This window comes from Bombyx mandarina, chromosome 10, assembly GCF_030267445.1.
Source record: "Bombyx mandarina strain Sakado chromosome 10, ASM3026744v2".
Taxonomy (NCBI): Eukaryota; Metazoa; Arthropoda; class Insecta; order Lepidoptera; family Bombycidae; genus Bombyx; species Bombyx mandarina.
The window spans coordinates 2,719,221-2,737,067 of NC_143217.1; the positions used below are offsets into that span (position 1 = coordinate 2,719,221).

Below are 17,847 nucleotides of genomic sequence, written 5' to 3' on the forward strand. Positions count from 1 at the left end.
TTAAACTGGTATACCTGGAGGTAAAGGCTCTTCACATTCAATGATACCACCAATCATGTTAGCAGGAAAATCTCCCGTTAGTGCCATTTGCCGTGAAGCTCTTTCGGGAATCGAAGGGAGTCTAATTCCTGCCATGTGTCTCAGGGGAGTGGGCGAGGCAACAGCGTTGTCATTGTCATCATTGTCTTCTAGCCGTGGTCGCCTAAGCACTACGTCTTCAGGTGGCCCAGCATGAACTATCGTGAAGTGATTACTATTCACGAATTCAAGATTAGGCGATCGAATCTCCGAAGTTCGTAATTCATTTGTAAATTCGACCATTTCAAAATTGTCATGTAGTCTGCTCTCGTTGTTTTGTACCGGAGGCGGGTGTAAGTCCGAGGGCGGTAAGGGCCTGGGTCTTCTGGCGTGATGTGTTGGAGTAGGTGGACATTGCGGTACAGCAGAAGCAGCCAACGCAGCCACTCTAGTTAGAACCCTTGGGTGAGGACGCACAGGACTTTCAGCGTTGCTTTTTGAGACCGCAGTTTTGTGAGGGGAATGTTTGGGGGTTCCCTCCCCTCCCAGACTCTTTAGTAAGTGTCGAGGTAAGCTAGAATGCTTTGGGGTACAACTGTCGCCTGAGTATTTTCGATTCATCAACAATGTTCCGACACTTGGGAACGATTTGTTTACGTCATCTACGGGTGAATTAGAATGTGAAGAGTTACAAGAACTCGCTGCATTCGAACTGCTGTTATCAGTCTCTTTGTTAGGAACATCGATGTGGGACGAGTTTAGGAAAGCGGTCATCATAGTTGGGGTGTTCGCCCTACCAGAGTTTTGCCTCGTCAACGGCTTATGTCGTTTTGTAACTATTTCCTTTTCTTCTATTTGATTTCTGTTATCGTCTTCGAATTCAGTATGGTTGGTTATTTCATTTAGAAAACTATTTTGCAATTTTTCTCCGGATGCTGTATGACTGAACACTCCGCTAACACCGTCGACGACATCGGTGGGTGGCGAGACTTTATCTTTTCTAACAAAAGTCGTCGTTATATAATTGTCAGGCCCTATATCTTTTATAAATAAAACTTTATTCATACTAACTCCGGGTGACTCTTCGGGTATTTCTTTCGTCTGCTTGAGTTTCTTTTCTTCATTCATCTTGGCTAATTTCATAGAGGAAACAGTAGACTCACACAAGCTGCCGTCTGTTTCAGGGGTCGCGAGGGGTGCGACGTTTTGTCCTCCACGCCAGAAACTGGTCGTCGAGGACATAGCTGTCTGATTAGCTGAATAAAATTCTCCAGGCTTAAAGTCATTAATATCGGCCTGCATGGTCGCAGAATTAGCAATATTGTTGTCTGTAAAAAACTGCTCGTCCGTATCGATCAACTCAAATGTGAAGGCATCTTCTGGTTTCGTCAGCCGTTTGGGTTTCCTATGTCTAGGCACTTGGGGAGGTGATAATGCATGCATTCTCTCCAACGGTTTATGCGATTGTCTCGGTGGTAAAGGTGGAACCGGTGACTTTTCCGCATCGCTTGGCACGTTCGCACTTTCTGCATCATAGACAAACTTCATAATTTTACAGGGGTTCTTTGGTGACCAAATTTTATAGTACTCGGTGCCGGGCGAGGTTGGCGATTCGAAGCCACAATTCGATTTATTCTTTTTCATTCCATTGACGGACTGACCGCCCCCCGTATCAACAGGGGGCGGACACTTCTTTTTAACACCCGACGTCGTTGGTTTACTACAGTCTATAGCACTCTGAGATTCACTACTCATATTTTGAGATTCTTTACTTAAACTATTAGCTAGGGTTTTACTAGGATCACATTTTGTTTGTACGAGATTGTTCCCGTTATTTTCTAAAGGACTAATTGAGCATTTATCGACGTTCTCGCTGAGGTGTCCGATATCGTGGCTCGTGCCTGCCACGAACTCCACTCGAGGACTTTCTGAGTTCATCTCAAAGCTCTCATTGTTATAGGAGAAGGGCGAGACTTGGTCGCCGCTTCGTTTTCTGGACATGCCCTCTTTGAGTCGATTCGGGAGATTCTTGAGGTCAACTTTAAAACGCGGCGGCAGTGTTGATGACTCCGCCGTGCATTCTTCGCCCTCACCATTGTAGTACCGGAAGCATAACAGTTGTTCGCAATCTGAAACATGAAAACGCTTTATATTAATAGCCGAACAATAATAATTTAACAATCAATAAACAAATAAATATTATTACATTTCAACTCTCAAATATAATTAATTACTGTATTTCTGAATCTAAATTAGAACGCGTAATATGGTCCAGTGTTTTCGCGAGGCATTAAATAATTAATATACATTTAAAATTTAACCTCGCCTTTATTTGTTTTAGATATTTATCTAGCAATGAGAACTTATATTCAAACAAACAAAACAATATTGAGAATTTTAGGGAATACTTGAGTTATTGTGGATTAGTTTGGTAAAAACAAAATATATGCTAGAACTCAGTTGTCGAAACTATTCAATATTACTTTGAGATGGACAGTTACCTTCATAAGGCTGATTGGGCTCATTAAGAAGCCACATTATGTCGCCGCTGGCACATCCGCTGGCCGGCACGCGCCCGACCACGCTGACCGGCTCCGACGTCTCTGCAACAACAAACGCTCACATCACCTAATTGCATTCATTGCGGACGATCATTATTTAATTATCGCGTGCAATTAATGTACAACGCGCACGTTTCTTGTAACTGAAACAAGATCTCTTACATGTTACAATCGCAACGGAAATGAAAACAAACACGTGACTAACTTATCGTAGGAATCATTTCGAATGATAATTATTGTTTCTTTGTGAGTCTTCTTAATCGAGATATGCATTTCTCGGAACTAGAGGCTCGTACGCGATTCGATTTATTTATTCGTGTTTAAAACACATCGTTACTGGTCTTTATGTACATTATTATTTAAATTGATTCGTAATTCGCACAAAAAGTGGAGATCAAAAAAGGCAACGCCAAACAAAAAAGACTAGGATTTTTTTTAAACTAATGCGTGGACGACTCGAATACATAACCCGCATGAAATACAAAAGTTAGGCAGGTGCAAGGAACCGACAGGAAAACAAAACAAACACCGAAATTGCATTGTAAGTCCGGTTTTTTTTTTCTCTCGGACTAACGAAATATGAACGCAGCTCGTTTATATTTCGAAGCGCATCACAAATTATGCGTTCGCCGCGACGGACGTAATCACCGGATGCGGGAGTCATCCTCGCATCTCATGCGAAATGATCGGACCCACCGAATTTTCTGTTAATTGAGAAAACATGAGAACGTAAAGGCGACGCAGCAGATTGGTTCGACCGCACGTCCATTACCACCACATTTTGAATGTAGTTCGTGTTCCAACTAAACGGAAGCGTTGTATTCAATATCGAAATCAGATTGGCGATGCCACACGCGAACACCGTATTTAAGAACACGTTAAATTCGGAACGAGAAGGGTTAAATACATTACTTCGAGCGTATTCAATTTACAATACGATGCGAATGATTGCAAATGTTTACGACTCGTGGAAGTGGTCAAAATTTTACGATCAAGTAAGACGAAGTGACAATTGAACTTGGTTTTGAATTAGTTGTTTGTCGCTTGTGTCATGATGACGGTATTTTACTCAATGATGGATTTAGGCGTGCTGCCGCCCTAAGCCCTGTTTATCGAGCCGTCTTTAAATTTTATTAATTTTAAACCAATATTTTTTTATTTTAAATCTAAAACTACTTTATATTTATTTTATAACTAGCGACCCGCCCTCGCTTCGCTTCGGAAACATTAAAACACACATGAAACCAAAAAAATAAATAAAAAAAAGTAGCCTATGTTCATCAGGGACAATGTCGGCTTCTAATGGAAAAAGAATTTTTCAAATCGGTCCAGTAGTTTCGGAGCCTATTCGAAACAAACAAACAAACAAATCTTTCCTCTTTATAATATTAGTATAGAAGTATAGATATAGATAAATAATTTAAATTCATTTTTAAAAGAGACTATCAATACCTTTTTTCGTCTCTGAAATTTTGGCATTTCTAATGTATTTTCCGCCCCTCAAATCATGCCGCCCTCGGTCCGGACCTCACGGGCCTAGGCGTAAATCAATCGCAGATTTCACTTACATTGTATAAATATATCACGGCCCACCTGGAATTAATTGCTTACTCAAGCAAACAGACATCACAACGTGAACGATGCATTAGATCGAAGTCCGATCCGAAGGAAGATCCTTCCGGAATATATAACTCGCGGCAGATAATACAAGAAAGGCCTCTAATTAAGTATCTACTAGTTGTCGTCGTCGTGGCCTAAAGGATAAGACGACCGGTGCATTCGTGTTGAGCGATGCACCGGTGTTCGAATCCCAGGCGGGTACCAATTTTTCTAATGAAATACGTGCTCAACAATTGTTCACGATTGACTTCCACGATGAAGGGTGACCGTTATACAATATAATTGAGGCTTCGAAATCATGTTACAAACTGGGTGACTGCATTATGTTAGCTCCGGTATTCGCTCAACATCAAATGGCCTGTAAGGGCAAAAAAAAACATAAATATACCTACATTTTATCAGCTAATCAGAGATCATTCATTAATTATATGATAAATATTAGTCAATATCGGTTTTTTTACTGCCCATCACTGGAATGTTTATTTTTATTTTTATTATTTTTATTAGTTAGATGGGTGGATGAGCACAGCCCACCTGGTGTTAAGTGGTTACTGGAGCCCATAGACATCTACAACGTAAATGCGCCACCCATCTTGAGATATCAGTTCTAAGGCCTCAGTATAGTTACAACGGTTGCCCCGCCCTTCAAACTGAAACGCATTACTGTTTCACGGCAGAAATAGGCGGGGTGGTGGTACCTACCCGTGCGGACTCACAAGAGGTTCTACCACCAGTATTATCCATTAGGTACTTAATGAATCAACTAGCAACACGAGTTCGTCTTCAGGATCAATTCTCTTACACCCATTATTATTCATTTAACTATTGTTGAAAATAAGTAAAACTTAACTTAAACAACACAAAAATTTCGATAGTCATGATTAGCGCTTGTGAATTAGTTCATGACGGTGCGTTACGATGACGTATGACACGCACGTTGACACAGAGGGCGCTATTTCCGGCCGATGACGCAACATCCGCACGCTTCCGTCCGCAGGATATGGGAGGAGATACAACTGTCGCGCTACTGTCGAGATCAACTGTTCTGCTTCCGCGGGATTTGCGATAGAACACCGACAATATCGGTTGTATCCAGGGATACCATGTTACATGATAAATGAGAAATTAAAATCTGTACTCAGGGCCGGATTTAAACTTAATGCCGCTCCTGGGCACCGGAAAAAAATCCGCCTCTATACTGGAATTTTACCTAAACTTAGTGTATAATATTTATTTGTCAAAATTAAAATAACTAATTTATTGCGGAAACTTTATCATAATTATGTCATATATTCCAAAAACATAAATAAATATTCGGTTTTTTTTTTCTAACAATTATAAATTTTGACTAAGGGTGACTCCATACAATTATCTATCTATATATATAAAAATGAAACCCGTTTTCCTTTGTCACGACATAACATGAAAACGACTTGACCGATTTGGCTAATTTTGGTCTTGAATTATTTGTGGAAGTCCAGAGAAGGTTTAAAAGGTATAAAAATATGAAAATTCTCGGAATTAAATAAAAATAACAATTTTGTTTTCCCTTTGACGTGTCCCCCGTCGGACGGATTCCTTTTGTTTGTTTTAAGTTTATTCTATATAAAAGTTTAGGTCTTTTATTTATCGATTGAGGCACTACGAAGTCTGCCGGGTCAGCTAGTATTACATAAAAAAAAACTAATTAAATTTCTTTAATTACTGAAAATAGAAAAATCGATTATTATTTTAAATCTCCAAGGAAATAAATTTATTAAATCATTTTGATTATTAATTTTTACCAAAAGTGCCAACGTTATAATTCACAAATAATGGATGAATTGAATTTCTTGAATTAGCAATTAAAAAGAAATTTATTAATTATTAGAATTAATTAATTATATTGAGCAACCTTGATAAGACTAAAAAAATATTTTTACTTTCAAAAATTTGCCGACCTTGGCACTTTACCCGACTGCTCCTAGTGTAAATCCACCACTGTCTGTACTCAATTTTTAAATACCTAATGCAAGGACAGTGTACATCATTAAATTGAGTCAAATTTAATTAAAAAAGCCGGCAAAGGGCATGTTGTCGCACCGGATAGTTATACAGTTGGGATGAATGACCATTGGTAAAATTCCCCACAGACACACCCCACTGAGTTTCACGCCGGATCTTCTCAGTGGTTCGCGAGTCCGATCCGGTAGTAGGTTCGACGAAGCACTGTTCTTGTTTCGGTAGATGTTAGCAGTCTGTCAGGCTGAGTCTCGTCAGCTGACTGGAAACCAAAATAACCCCTGCGGGCTACTGGTAATGAGGTAAGATTTAAAATAAATGTAGCAATTGTTGTCGTTAAGCTCCAAGTATTGTCTAACTGAAACAACGCATGTCCTAATCTTGTCCAAATTAACTTTAAAATTTTATATATTTTTTTAAACCGGTGTTATATAATGTATGTTAAAGTCACCCATTATAACTTTTCATGTCCACTGTGCATCGATACAGAATACGCGATTCTATAATCTAAATTTAAGAGACTTAAATATCTTTGCGACATGTACCACGGAGAGTACTCTGCGAAATTAAAATACTTGAATTATAGGTAGGTACCTTTAACATTAGATTGAGAATTCATAGGTAGACAAATAGCCACCCAATGGTGGACCATAGTCAATTGCATAACATGTGCATCAGGATTCACAGAATAAGATAAAAATAATCCCATATTCTGCCATTAATCTGTAGAGTTAAAAGCCACTTACAATAATTAATAATTTATTCGAATGAGCTGACGACAAAAGTAAAGAATTTACGAATACCTAGTCATTTACTTCCGCTCATTTTTTCGGGAACCACTCCACGCTACTTGGAAAGTGTTAGCCATCGAAATATCACGGAAACACGTGTTAGTCAATCTATTCTCGGCACAATAAAAAAATCCTAGATATTGTATGGATGAACTTGATGTACATCCGTTGGTGCTCAATGAAAGTTATTATTCAAAATACCTATTGTATAAATTAACAATAATTTTGTTAAACAAACGGATAAAAGGTGAATTGTTTTATAGATGTCGAAACAAAAAACAGTTAGCATGTCACTCGGGGAACGTCGCGTCGTAATGTTCGCTAGCGGAAACCAGTAGTTAAACTAAACTACGGTCATTTCTCGAACCCTATCCCAACCATCTGTCTCTTCACACCCACGCCCGACTGTTTTAAATCAATTTTTACAGAGTACGTTTCATTATATTAAGTACACGTCCCGATTCACGCACTGTGCTTCTGCGGTTTCACACCAACACCTCGCATACGTTCCGAAAGTAAACAATCTGTTCGCTGAGCGCAGATAATATGATTTGAATATTACAATGTTTACGAAAGCTTCAGTTTTGAAACATTTCCTTGAGAAATAAAACAAAAAAATAAAAACTGCTGACATTGATATAACACAGGCACTTAACTATATCCGTCATTTGGACACAGCATAGCATTTGGTAACAGGAAGGGAAACTAATGTTTTAAGGGGTTGCACTGATGACAGACCCCCATTAGCTATGTAACAATTTGACAGTTTGTCGACTCTTTAAAGTCGATGTTGAGATGTCTGAGCCCCGTTTCTCACTTTCACACGATTAGCTTTCAACGAATCAATAACTAACAACAATGCGTCGACGGACGGAAACCAGAGAGATTCGTGATTTATTTTCACTTTACCCTTCGCGTCCTCGGCAATAAAAATCGTAAGACATTCACAGGTTAATACGTCGACTTCATAAAAATTGGCCGGCGCGTTTTAAAATTCCTTTCCCATTCATCGAAAGTTCCATTAGGGACTGGTTAAATATACGAGCAGCTACCACTTAAAATTCAAGGGTGAGCACGAATAGGCGCGGATAGGACGGTTGACAACATCCATTAGCACCTATAGATAACGAGTAACGAGCTACAGTTGACACTTATCGCTTCGGATGTCAATAGTGATGATGAATGTGTTTTACGACGTAAGGGAACGAGGAAGTGAATCTACTGTCGAATAGACAGAGTCTATTGGCCAATCTAGAGGTTGCAACAGCGGAATGATTGTTCTGTATTCAAAGTAACAATACGTTAGTGCTACATTGTTGCCGACGTTTAGATTATTGATCAACATCCTCTTGGTTCGTGATGAAATAAGGTAAACAGCTTTGCTCATCGATTAAATCAGATCGAACGCTAATTATGCATGTGCTTCATATGTTTCCTTTAATTGATCGCAAGATTTCTTAGTAACGAGAGCCGCGGCCCCTTGTCCTTCGTTGTTTTTCCACTGTATGTAAATGCGGCGTGACTCATTAGTGTGGTCCGTAGTAGTGGAATGCTTGTAAACTGGCATAAGGGCCCCACATGAGCTACAATGCGTTTGAATATAACTTGTGAATCATTTACAATATTTATCGACCATTACGACCTACGATGTCAAAACCTTAAATTATTGCACATTGAAGAGACACAATTAGTTATGTCAAAACCATTCAGTACCTAAACTGGATATGCGATACATGAATGAGAGTCACGTCCACACTGTCACATAAACAATCTGTCGTTACCTCACAATCTCCGAATAAGGTACGACATAATCTGTGCCTTTGATATGGTTGTCACCTTGTAAGCGCCACTTAGTATGGCTGATGTATTGCACTAGAAGGTATGTACTTCGCCTAGAATGGTCACCTTTACCGGTCTCTATAAGGAACGGATATAGATACACTCAATAATGATCACCTTTAGAGGCCAAACGTTCAAGTAAACTCAAAAGATTCAGATAACCTCACTTGACTCAAACTTTGAAAGGCACAAGAATTTTAGCAAATTATACTACTAGATGTAGTAAATAAAAATTCGAAATTTCCTGTGCTGTTTTCTAAGACCTAGCGTCGCCACCACAAAATTAGCATGTCATTCACGACAACGCATGACTTCAATAGCAATCGACTGGTAGGCACTCAATCAAACCAGACAGTTAAATAACAGTAATGGGAATTTCGTGTGTCAATTAGAAGTGTCCGACCTGACTCACGGATAAGAGTGATAAGACTGATTTTTGTTACCATATGGTAACCAGTTGGTTACTACATACTTACCGTGTGGTGACAAGTTAGTTTCCAATTTGTAACAAAAATGGGTTTCAAGAGATTTTAAAGTTGTTCCAAAAAAAATTGAAAATTATTATCATGTTTAACTTGTTTGAAACAGTCAAATAATCCAAAATTACTTTAGCAGTTAGAAAGTATTACTGCTAAAAAAATACATACCTAATTCGAATGAGAAAACGGAAACATAAATGAATTCAATACTAGGAATGTATAAATAAATGAAGCATCTAATGAATTTACTTTTATTGTGGATAAATAAAAATAGTATCGATCACCACGTGCGGTCCATTGATCGCGTGACGGAGAAGTGGAGGGGGATTCATTCATCGAGTATCCGCACGCCCATTGAACGCGACCTCGGCGCGGACGCAGCCGTATATGCGCCATTTGACTACGCCGAACCATCGTTCACACATTGCGCCGCAGAATGCACCTTTCACAAAACCACACGTCATAATCATAAATTATACTGAGACGTCTCGCAATATCAAACAGAATTAGTGAAGGCAATGAACTCGAACGACCGCATGACTAAAGGTATCTCACGTTTCAGATCTTCGACTGTTGACAATCGAGACTATTATAATTGACAGCTATTTCTTGTCGCAGCTCCGTGATTCATAATAGGCCTACGTTGAAAGAAACGTCGGTTAAAAAAAATCAGCGACGCAACAATGGAATGCTGATTACGACGTAGGTTTACGTATAATGGAATGAAAATGGAAATTACTTTAGGCGGTAATGTGGGTACAACACTTATCTCTGTTTAGTGAATTAGGCAAGTGCCAATATATGCGGACACCTACATCTGTCAACTAGCTTAATGTCGATCGAGCGCGCAAAGTGCAAGTCAATAAACTCCCACTGTGCTTTACTACCTAACAACGAACGTAATGAAGCCATGTAAACTAGAAATCATTTAGAGGCGTCGTATTTCAAATGAGCACATTATGGAATATAGTAATTCGATAAAGTTAAAAATTGTGATCGAAAATACAATTTTTTTTTATTGCTTAGATGGGTGGACGAGCTCACAGCCCACCTGGTGTTAAATGGTTACTGGAGCCCATAGACATCTACAACGTAAATGCATCACCCACCTTCAGATATAAGCTCTAAGGTCTCAAGTATAGTTACAACGGCTGCCCCACCCTTCAAACCGAAACGCATTACTGCTTCACGGCAGAAACAGGCAGGGCGGTGGTACCTACCCGCGCCGACTCACAAGAGGTCCTACCACCAATTAAATTCGGTGCTAATTTCAAATTTTCATGTATATTGCAAGAGTTTTATGTGTTTTGAATTGAGAAAACGATCACTATTCAAGAGTTAAATGATTCATTGGTTGAATAGTTACCAGCAGTCCTGTTTATAAGCTTTATATCTTAATCTTATCACAAGCTAGAACTTGAACATGATGTTAGAAATCCAAAAATCTGTTTATAATTAGCTGTATCCTTAAAATTGGTATTTAAAATGCTATCGATATACAATTCGAACTTCAACTTATTTAATTGAATATTCAGGTCTTTCTTCTACCTAATTTATAAAACATTTTTCGTACGCCTTTCTTAAGAAATTGGATGGTCATGTGTAGTTAGAACAGCTGTTTATTAAAACAATCACATACCGCCAAAATTTAGCAAATGGTTACAACTCTATAGCTTGCAACGAATACCTAATGGGTTTTAAATATTATTTCATAATAACAACGGATAAAGCAGTGAATACATACATAGAACATTATTTAGAAAGCGAAAATCAAAACATATTCGTGCAGAGGCAAACATTTTAGAATCTTGTTTGCCAACATCGTCGAAATCCGGTTATCGGCGGGGCTCGTTAACTTCGCCGGTTCCTGATACTAGATCACCGTCGTAAATTTCAATTACAACAGGAACTTACATTTTCTTCCTTACCGAGGCAAGGCTACGCGAAAATATGCGAGAATTTATAATACATGCACTACCAGATGTATGCGGATAATCCCGAGCCGAGTGATATTTATTCAGCGCGATACTTTCAAGAGCTAACGCAAACGGAATCTGGATTCAAATAGGACACGCTAAAGAATAAGTAACATCGGACAAGAACCGGGACGAACGACCTCTAACTTTGCAAAGTGAATACAAATAGCCTAATCGGGTGGTCGACCACTTTGACCCAACATATAAACCATGGGAAAATAATAACAGGAATAAAATACGTTTCACATTTTCGCAAGACGTTAATAAAATCTTCTAAAACAGATACGCACGTCACGGAATCTGAGCATATATATGTAGTAACAAATTCCTTTTTTTATTGATGACCTCATAACGAAATGTGCGTTATAAATATTCGTATCGTCATTAGCATATTCATTGACAGTTAGCAAATAGCTTATTGTTACGTTTTGGCCATGTCGAAAGTGCCTCCGCCGACCGGCCTGTCAATGAACCGAATACTTACACGCACTTCCTGTGCGAGTATCGTATGTTCGCGAAAAGCATTACCATGTATAATAAAATTAACGTTTAGTTTTGAGAATAAATTATAATGACAGTTAACACAATAAATTCTCGGACTGCAAGCTACGACCGTGAATACGGCACTGAATGTCAAAGGTTTATTACTCACATTGATCTCCAGTTCCGCTTACTATCTGCTTATTACTTGCTTACGCGATAATGCAACAATCGTTAACATCATAGACATTATAATGCATTGACCACGTACAAACTAAACGGCATTATGTAAAACTAGTTATTCAGTTCTCCAAAATGCTATTTGGTTAATGATATAAATATAAAATAAATTTTAACTTTATGTTTTAGCTTTTTGTTTGACAAAGCCAAAACTAAACAAAGAACTGTTAAGAAATTGAATATTAATACATACTAAAGTATTTTAATTAGACGCTTTCAGAAATACGTCGAGTTGCTTCAATTAAATAGGTAAATACTAAAGTACTTTTCGTTCTCTTATTGAGATAATTGTCAGAAATAAAAGCGTCTTAGTTACGACAAAGCATTGGTTACCTTATGAATAGCTCATAACGGGGTGCATTGCAAAAGCAGAGCATTACATTCCCACGTACGTACCGTTGTTTCATACCTTGTTTACGTAGGGAACAAATTTATCTTTGCAATAATTCCTTTCATTTCAAACAATGCGTCGTGTGAAAATTGCACGATTCAACTATGTATCATTAAAATAATTACAGATTACTTGAACGATTCAATTATATATTTGCACAATCAAAAATGATGAATCACGACGAATTAAATCTGAACAAAATTATTAAACTTCCTAGATATACAAATTTATAATTGAACTACCAAAATGAATTTCCTTCGTGCTAAAATAGTTTTTATCTAAAACATGGACAAGAACTGTGGGATTTTCAGTTATCGACTGAAGAAAATTTAAAAGTTCAGACTTCTTTTTTATTGTTATATAGATATCAATCACAAAGTGCTTTTGTTCGTTCGAGCATCACGCAAAAGCTAATGAACCGATTTAGGGTGGATGCTTTTGTTATTAAAGTTCATGATTCAACTGAAAAGTTGGTAAACATTTTATTTCGCTGTGGTGGCGGGAACCAGATGATTAACAAAAAAAAATGTAATATGATGAATATTATTTCAATCACATACATTTCATTTATTCTAATTCTAACACAACAGACCCAACCGTAGGTTTTGAAGTCGTCGTGGTCTAAGGGATAATAATAAGGTCGTCCGGTGCATTCGTAGCGATGCAACGGTGTTCGAATCCCGCAGACGGGTACCAATTTTTCTAATGAAATACGTACTTCATAATTGTTCACGATTGACTTCCACGGTGAAGGAATAACATCGTGTAATAAAAATCAAACCCGCAAAATTATAATTTGCGTAATTACTGGTGGTAGGACCTCTTGTGAGTCCGCACGGGTAGGTACCACCGCCCCGCCTATTTCTGCCGTGAAGCAGTAATGCGTTTCGGTTTGAAGGATGGGGCAGCCGTTATAACTATACTGAGACCTTAGAACTTCTATCTCAAGGTGTGTGGCGCATTTACGTTGTAGATGTCTATGGGTTCCAGTAACCACTTAACACCAGGTGGGCTGTGAGCTCGTCCACACATCTAGGCAATAAAAAAAATAAAAAAAAGGTACTATATGATGATGATGTGTGATGAAATGCAAACACAAGTCTAGAGTATTAAAAAAAAATTAAAGGCCACCAAAACCGTAATACCTCCTTTAAAATAGCGTTGAGGAAAATAAAAAAAAGATCTTCCACTGAAACAGTATTTGGTTTGCATTGCTTGGTAGATCGACGGTCCGAAAGCTTGTTTTTTTCGAAAGATGACTGTAGTCCGAAGGTCCTTCCAGCTTCACCACGACGGATAGCCGAGAACACAGACTTAACGAGGGCAGGATCCTAATTTTATTATGCAATTTTTATGCAAACTGATATTGAAAATATCGTTAGCGCGATAATCTTGATTGAATATCTTCTATTCTAAGTTTCAAGTTTATATTCACTTATTTTTGTTAACCAGATCGAGCTTCATTGCCAATGTTAAGTTGATATCGTTGCTCATAGACAACACTATATGAATGCCATCACCTATCTTGAAATAGGGTATCTAAGTCTCAGTTATATGTATAAGGGTTAATCCGCCTTTTAAACGGAAGCACATGACTGTATATCGCGGCAGAAAAGGGCAGGTTGGATCATAGACGGTACACAACCTAATCGTAACTTAAATATCTGCCAACAGTAACAACAGCCACGCAGAAATATGGTCTATGGTTATTGTGATAGAACGGCATTCAAATTGAGATCTAGAATAGGAGGAACAGGAAATGTGCCAATGGAATCGATACCGAGTGTGTTCCCACGCGAGTTTTGCGGATATACATTATCGCCATTGTCAGCGAAACAGGACTGATATTGATCGACTGCTGTATGTACTTATATCTATATAATATGTACAGGGTGTGAGGTAAACTTCCGCGCTGCCGAAATTAGTATCCGTAATAATAATAATAAACATAACAATAATAAACAAACAAAAACAAACTCGCCCTCTCCTGTGCACTGTGATATGTCCTTATTGAAACAAGCTTTGCTAAGTTAAGTGCGAGGTGCTGATTCAGAATGAATTAGTTTGGTATCTTTATTACCAATTACATTACGTAAATAATAAGAACCAGGACAAAAATACTTTAGTTAGAAGGGAAACAAAACTGAATTCAAAAAGTATTCAAAAAGTTGTTGACAAAAAGTTGACGATCAAAATGATCCAAATTCACAGTGAAAAAACAATCTACAAATAAAACCCAGTTTAAAAATTAATACCTAAATAAAGAACACAACCGGTCTGCCAAAAACGAAGAGTTTAAAATAATGTAATTCGAGTTATTCGGGTCGATGTAGCCCATTCATCCATATCTATTCAGAAATTTAGGAGTTATTGTAAAATAAAGAAACACACACACACACAGAAACATTAAGCCTGAAAATATTACACTCCTTTTCTATGCAATTGCATAAACAATCCAATTGCTGGCCCAATGCCACTATATAGTCTCTATAATAAATTAAATTTTAAAATTTTAACCAGTAAATATTTTAAATTGATTTGTGGATTACGTAAAATTTATCCGAATCTGTTTCATAGAATGCGTTTTTCATTACAATGTACTATAAGGCCGAATCTTCGAACGAAACCGTCAGCATCAAGATAGCTCTTTAAATTGTATTAAAAAATGATAATTTATGTTATATTTCTTTGACAGTGATTCTTGTATAATCGTACCACGATTCATCATCATCTTTCATTCGTACCACGGTCTCAACAGTACCACCTGCCGTCGTTTCGGATTCCATCTAGTCTGTTGTCGTTCAACTTAAACTTTTCAGTTATCAGAGTAATTTCGGTTCAATCCTCAATTTAATTCAATTGAAAGCACATATTAAAGTAATCAAGCTGTCACATTAAGCCGTTCTGTGCGACTGCCCGTTTGGCATTCAGATGGAATCATGTTACAAGACACTCTATACTCACGTATCTTACCATAACAGGAGTGCTCAGTTTCCATGGTATGTCCCTTGCCTTAACTAATATGTATTACCGACTCAAATATCTTATTTTCAATATAAGCTTATACTATTATTGCTATCTATCTAAGATTTCAGGGGTCGGGCAAGCTTTTGCTAGTCATATCGGTAGATGGTTGGACGCTCACAGCCCACCTGGAATAAAATGGTTACCGGAGCCCATAGACATCTACAACGTCAATTCGTCACCCACCTTGAGATATAAGTTCTAAGGTCTCACTATAGTTACAACGGCTGCCCCACCCTTCAAACCGAAACGCATTACTGCTTCACAACAGAAATAGGTAGGGTGGTGGTACCACAAGAGGTCCTACTACCAGTAATTACACAAATTATAATTTTGCGGGTTTCATTTTTATTACACGATGTTATTCCTAGATACAAATGCACGTCTTATCCTTTAGCCCACGACGACTTCAAACCCACACTAAAAAACTAAAAAATACACTGACCGCAGCGAGTACAGAGAATAAAAATGACTCAGTCAACTTCCAAGGACGGTTGTACAATCGTGTGTCCGAGTGAGGTAGCGATTAACATTGTTCCTGTGACCGGATGTCGATCAGTAGCCTTTGGTGCAACGTGCCTGTACTTCAATAGTACCCCTGTGTCGTTCTGACCTTGCTACCGACCGGCCAAGGCTGCTTAATTGGGATGAAAACTAAGGAAAATATTTACCTGTCGAGTATATTCGGAATTTCATGAAGGAAAACATGACGCACGTTCGAAGAAAATGTATATTATGTTTGTGATGATTAACAAATTGTATTAAAAATATTCACCAGAACAGCTTATGAACTTAAAGTGTAAATATACGGATTATAAATAATATCTACCTGCGTGCCGATATAAAATAGTGTATTAACGTCATTAGATAAATATTAGCTATAAGCCTTAGATGAACTCGCCGAATAAAACAATCACAGTTAATTGACGCATTGTCTAATATGATCTAATGGAAGATCAGGTCATCTGGTCATGCCTATAAGCGAGAAGAAAAATGCACAAGTCACTTAAAAGAAAAATCAAAGTTGATAGGTGCATTGTTTTTATTGTCAAGCTTATATTTGACACACATCGCCATAACAAGAGGCAACATGTCCATAGCCTCAGAATACAGAAAAAACTGTTTTTTCTGTATTCTGTGTCCATAGCTTAATTAGATCTCTTCTATACATAAAACACGGCTGACGTCACTAGATTAGAAATTTTCTGTTCGTTAAACATTTTTATTGACAATAAGACTAATGATAGTAGTATAATCACCTTAGTATGTGCCTATTTAGTCAAAATATAGAGGGCTAATCTTTATCAGGAGCATAAAAACAACCAAATCGTAGTCGTCACATCCGGCCCGATGACCGCGCGGTTGCGCAAGCGCCTACCATTTACCAACATGGGCATTGTATGCAAAACGATTCGAGTCGTTCGCCAAATACCAAACAACACTAACGGTACCGATATTATTCCGAACGTGGGATGTGCCATATCCAACGCCTCGACATTTCTCAAATAGAAAAGTCAAAGCAAACAATAAAATCACTAAGATTTAAATTTATTTCCGGTTATACAATGTAAATGTAAGACGATTACCTCGGACCCTCGCTGTCTACACCGTGAAAACACAAAAGACTGAAATCACACACCCGGACTTAAAATTATGATGTTTACTCAAGCTCGGACGGAGAAACAAGTCTTTTGAAATATACGCACGCCGCTTATCCACGATATCAAAAGCACCGGAAGGATTTTAGAGGCCCTTCTGTGCATCGGAGACCGGTTACATAAACTTGAATGCGATGAATGATTGTTAAAACTCAGTGTAAATAATATATACGACTGAATCAAAGCGGCTAATCTAAATTTAAAAAAAAGATTCAGTAAGATTAATCGGTAGTCGATAATTTTTAAAACATATTCGATTACCAAAAGTTTATTATTAATATAGAAAACAAAAACATTTCATTAATATAATATGATATACACTGTATCTTTAAAACCCAAAGGCGAAGTATTCCCGTGAAATAAATCCTGACCGGCACCGGACGTCCGTCTTTGTCGATATTCCTACATCAAAGAGAACCAGTGAAAGCGAAACGCAAATCATTTTAAATCCTATGACGATAGCGAAAAGATCGTTTTTATTATTTTATTTTTTATTTAACGCATACCCGTCCGGCGTAAATCTAACAGATTTTGTCATTTGAAAATATGAAAAAAATTACATAGCTTTTTTTACAAGATCACCAGTAATACAATAAGTGATAAGGAAATACAATGTTAAATATGGACTTGGTACTTACTATTTATGTATATGTTTTCATAAGCTCCATTGATACATTATAATGAAATATTGCGGTGGCTCACGTGGACATTCAATGTAAGACCACAATCATATGCATGCTTCATTCATTCAGTGAACCAAAGCAATATA

The 17,847-nt window shown here is 37.8% G+C and overlaps 1 protein-coding gene across 5 annotated transcripts in view; it reads right to left on the reverse strand.

Annotated features, from left to right (window-relative positions):
- Hecw (Hecw ubiquitin protein ligase) overlaps positions 1–17,847 on the reverse strand; it is a 110,346-nt gene that overhangs the window by 70,035 nt on the left and 22,464 nt on the right. For all 5 annotated transcript variants that reach the window (XM_028180356.2, XM_028180355.2, XM_089730141.1 and 2 more), the window contains 2 exons: positions 2,520–2,621; positions 15–2,147 (listed from right to left, as the gene is read on the reverse strand). In XM_028180356.2, the coding sequence (XP_028036157.2) occupies positions 15–2,147; positions 2,520–2,621 (2,235 nt within the window). The remainder of the gene's footprint in view (positions 1–14; positions 2,148–2,519; positions 2,622–17,847) is intronic.